At 37.8% G+C, this 4,793-nt stretch overlaps 1 protein-coding gene across 2 annotated transcripts in view; it reads right to left on the bottom strand.

Moving 5' to 3' along the window:
- NLK (nemo like kinase) overlaps nucleotides 1-4,793 on the bottom strand; it is a 146,966-nt gene that overhangs the window by 21,369 nt on the left and 120,804 nt on the right. For both annotated transcript variants that reach the window (XM_019511041.1, XM_019511042.1), the window contains exon 7: nucleotides 1,952-2,053. In XM_019511041.1, the coding sequence (XP_019366586.1) occupies nucleotides 1,952-2,053 (102 nt within the window). The remainder of the gene's footprint in view (nucleotides 1-1,951; nucleotides 2,054-4,793) is intronic.

A 4,793-nucleotide genomic window follows, 5' to 3' on the forward strand; every position in this document is an offset into this window, starting at 1 on the left:
CCAAAAAAAAAAAAAAAAAAAAAAAAAAATTGGTAGCACAAAAGGTAGCAATAGACTCTGACGCTCCATTGAGGCAGATATCTATTAGCTCTGTGGCAGTAGAGTATGGGCAGCCTGACCTACTTGCCCTCTCCAGCCACCCCAGGCAGGTGCTCTGGATGCTTGAGGGCCCCTCAAGCACCTGCCCAGCTTTCCATGCTTACAAAGAGGCACCCCAGGGAATCTTGGGGTGCCTCTCCATAAGTGGGGAAGTCGAAGTTCCCTGCATAGGCAGACTTGCTCCTGCAATTGGGGGGGATGGATCTGGCTGAACAGGGAAAGCAGGGCTTTCCCCACTCATCCAAATAGAGATTATATTGTCCCTTGTCCTCCACCACCAAGGGCAGGACAAGGGAGCAACGCATTTCGCCCACTGAAGCAGATAAACTGTGCTGCGACAAATTGGAGCGCAACTGATCTGCTTAATTTGGCAAAGTCTATTTCCAGCCTAATGTACCTTTTAAAATAAAACTGTTTGTCTGTTTCTAATGCTGAGCATATATTTGCACATACAGTGAATCACAGGAAGTTATCCATGAGAAAAGCCTTCCTGTTTCAAACACTGTCGGAATAAATATACTGAGTGACATATCACCTCCTAAAATGCTTTAAGACTAAATGACTGATTTTAAAAGAAATGGAAAAAATCCAGCTGACACGGCTTCAATGGTAAATACAATTAAAACGCTACACAACCATGTAAAGGCAAGTTGGTCTACTGAACATGGTTAAGTGGTGGGAATGCCCAATTTATCATTATGTAGCCAAGGACACATACAGCACTAATTTCTGCAGTGGCTTTCATCGTGGCAGGCAGGCACTTCACTAATAAACTACAAGGAAAAGGAAAAAGCAGATACAAATGTGCATGCAGGAATTCTTTCCGCCGCTTGATGTGTGGCATTTATATGCTCGATTTCTTTTTTATCGTCTGTCGATCAACTGCAGAAATATTCTGATTCCAGTGAACTGGGTAACACAGGTGAAAAAGATGCATTTATTTTGTCTCCTGTCAACACAGAGAGCTATAGAGAAGTTTCTGAACTACATTATGAATTTTAATTGATTTTTTTTATGCATCCTCCTTCAAAGTGACTATCACTTTGCTGCTTCATCTTAAAATGGAATATCTTTGTTCATGCCCATCAGCAAAGATGAATTGATAAGGTCCTACAAGTGCATTTTACAAATAAATTACCATATTTACTTGAATACAAGACAAGGTTTTTTCACCCAATTAGCATGGTGGGGGGGAGGTCCCTTGTCTTACATTCGCATACAAGGATACCTCACTAAATACACTGTCTATCATTGAACTGCTGCCAAAAGCAGCATGTACTCAGCAATGGAAACCAGCTATGAAGTTGATTAAAAGCAGCCAACACTGAGCATGACTATAAAACACACGGCCCATGTTGGGCAAATATACTGATGAGAATCTACCATAAGGATGGGTTAGTACAGGCCATCTGAATAAGGTATACAGTACTGCCCATTGCATGCAGTCCCCCTCAGTGCTAACTCTTTTCTTGGTGTGAAATGCTCAAAATTATCATCAAATTGTTTGTAAATGTAGAGATAATAAAAGCTACAGAAACAGATGGGATGAGGTGCTTATTGCTCACTTCTTGAACAGAAGAATGTTTTAGTCTTTTTCTATTAACACTATAGACACCTTTTTATCTTAATAAGGTAATTCCACAAAGATTAAAGTTAATGCTTTCATTGTACAGAAAGTGCAAAATAATGGCTTAATATCTTGTAAGTGTAGCTGGCTTTTTTGTTGGCCTGACTATTGCCAAGATGGAAAGTTTTCTGTTCAGAGAAAAAATATTGTAAATTTATGGACACTGATGAAATTACAGCATTGAACAGGGTAAGAGCAGACCTGCATATTAGTATGAACTCATACCTGTTTATGAGGACCCCTGAGTATATGTGCCTTGGCGCCTTCACAAGCCGTCCTCATTGCTTCCAGTGATGGTGTTCCCAGAAGATCTGTGATCAAATCCAACTGTAGATATATAACACAAATGTATACTTATCAGTGGATTCTGAGGTCAGAACAACAGATGCCTAAAGATCGACTCTAGTAAAAGTAAAACTTATGTTCGACAGCTTCTTAAGTATGTAGGTGATATTAACATAGACTTTTAGTCTATGCACTGCAATGCAAATGTTTTCAAATGGAATAAAAAAGCAAACATCAGCTGGGGGCATCTGACCACAGCGCTCTATGACCTACTGAGGTCCCTTCCGACCCTAATATCTATGAATCAGGTGTTTATTACACCAGATTTGGAAGCATCTCACATGGGTTTATTGACATGCTTCGAAGTAATTTTAAAAGCTTAGCTTGCTGTTTTATACCATTCGGACAATATCATTTAAGAGACGATACGCATACTGCAGAATGTTTGTTCTCGTTTGAGTCAACGCTACACTTCAATGCACTACAAAGAACAAAAGATAAAACGGGCCATATGTAAATCAGTATAAAATATTTTGGTGGCTACAATAAAACAAAGGGAACCATTTCCAAGAAGAACTTTGTACAAAACACTTGTACAAATCCCTGTTTTAAAGTTTTAAAATGTCACAGGTAAACAAGCATACACAGAAGGAAAATTTAAAGGAAACAAATCAAAAACATGAAAAGTGTCTTTACCATACCTTGTTTTACAACATTTTATTTTATATTCAAAATCATGACATGTACATCACTGAATATTTAGGCTATGAGTGATAAATTTATGTAGTCTTTCCTAAATGAATTCTTCTTGGACTTGCTATCTTTCCATCCAGAATTATTTAATCTCATCTGTACTATTACTCTTGTAAAAAAAAAAAGGTGTTAGTCTTATTTCCCTAAGTATGTGCACATATGCTCACATGTATGGCAAAAGTCATAGATAAATGCCAAAGAGAAATTCTTGGAAGGCAGTGGTGAGATTAGCACCCAAGTTCCAGGAGTTCCACTATGACCACTATGCACTTGAGCTAATGGAGCAACTGCAAAGCTTTCCCTTGAGTGTAAACCTGTTCTCATTGCAGACTGGTATGTATAAAGCCAACTCGCTTTGACGTTGAACACAAAACAAATGTGCTGATTCCTTACACAAATAATCTGTTGATCTTTAAAGATCCCAAATGTCCTGCAAAGGTTCCAGCCTACAAAGAAGTGTCTCTTTGCACACATACCACTTTTGCTAGGTAGTAGGCATGTAATCCACTGATACCCTGCCCTCTTATACAGTATCCTAATGTATAACCTTTGAGTATGGATATTTTGTGAAAGAGTGGAAATCAAGCAAGTGCATACAAATGCAAACAGCGAATGAGATGGGAAAAAAGCTAAACCCTGAGCTTTTTAAATATGGAAAGTATAAAGGAAAACCTTACCCCAGCCAGAAGTTTGGATAAGTAATCTAATCAACACTAGCAACATGGAACTGATTAGTCAGTGTCTCAGCTGGTGTGAAGTGATTTAATTTCACTTGCTTCAATAGAGTTATGCCCCAACAGAGGATCTGGGCCCAAGTCAACAGAGGTATTTCCCATAACATAAACACACTTATCAATAATCTTCCCTTTTTAACTAGGCTTAATGGCTCAGCATATGGATAAGTAGCAATTTTTTTTTAGATCACTGTTCTGAATTCCTGCAAGACACACAGGGAATGAAGGTTCACTAACAGTGCAGTGTCCAATCTGAAATCATTTGACAGTTCCTAAAAACAGGTGCTCACATTATAGAAGCCAACACTGCAATTAGAAGCCTCCCATGCTGTTACCTGGCAACTTGAAAGGAATGACAAATTCCCCAAAAATAAAGACTGGTAATAAACTGCATTAAAACACCAAGCTATGTGAGAAATGCCTTTTTTTTCTTGACTATTTTCAAGCTGATGCAACATACCATATTTTAAAAAGATGAGGGCTAACTGCTTGGTAAATTTTGATATCATTATGCTTTATTATCTCTGCGGAGCACACACTTGCATTACAAGTTCAAGTCCAATCAGTTTTAAACAGACACTAAACCTTAGCTACTATATCCCGTCTACTCAATTTCATAAAAACCAACTTCCCAGAAAAGAAACATTCTACATGTAACACATTTTTCTTATACCATGCCATTATAAATACTTAGCACTTGTGGGGAGCTCTTATCACTGAAGAGATTTACATGACTTTTCAAAAATAGTTAAAAGTAGCAAAACAGACAAAACATATTGGTATTCTAGAAATAACTGAGGAGCTTGTGTCCTGTAAACTTGGAACCAAAATTAACGAGCATTAAAACCATACGTATGCAAGATCAGGAGAGATCAAAGGTTACTTACTGGCTTCCTGACATTACTCTACCCTTGAATCTGTAGATTTAATGACAATTTTAATACTATCTGGACATTATGTTTACATTAACCAACACCCTTCTCGACAGCTGAAATCCTGTTTTCAGAAGCAACAGTTTATTTTTGATTCCAAATTTATACCCCACTCCTACATGGTGTGCTTAATATGTTCCTCCCAGGGGAACATTACAGTGGCAATATACTAGGTGTATTAGTCAGGACAGAGGAGTTAAGACAACACAAAATATTGTTATAGATTATTTTAGAATATCATTTTAAACATTAAAACCTTGAGAGCTGCATGAAAAGGGCATGTGCTTAAACTGTACAAGGACAAAAAACATTTCCCATTTAGGATTAGTACTTTTAATTCACGCAGCGTTACACAGATGTAAA

Source organism: Gavialis gangeticus, unplaced genomic scaffold (genome assembly GCF_001723915.1).
Source record: "Gavialis gangeticus isolate Ggan-Ray unplaced genomic scaffold, GavGan_comp1, whole genome shotgun sequence".
Classification (NCBI taxonomy): domain Eukaryota; kingdom Metazoa; phylum Chordata; order Crocodylia; family Gavialidae; genus Gavialis; species Gavialis gangeticus.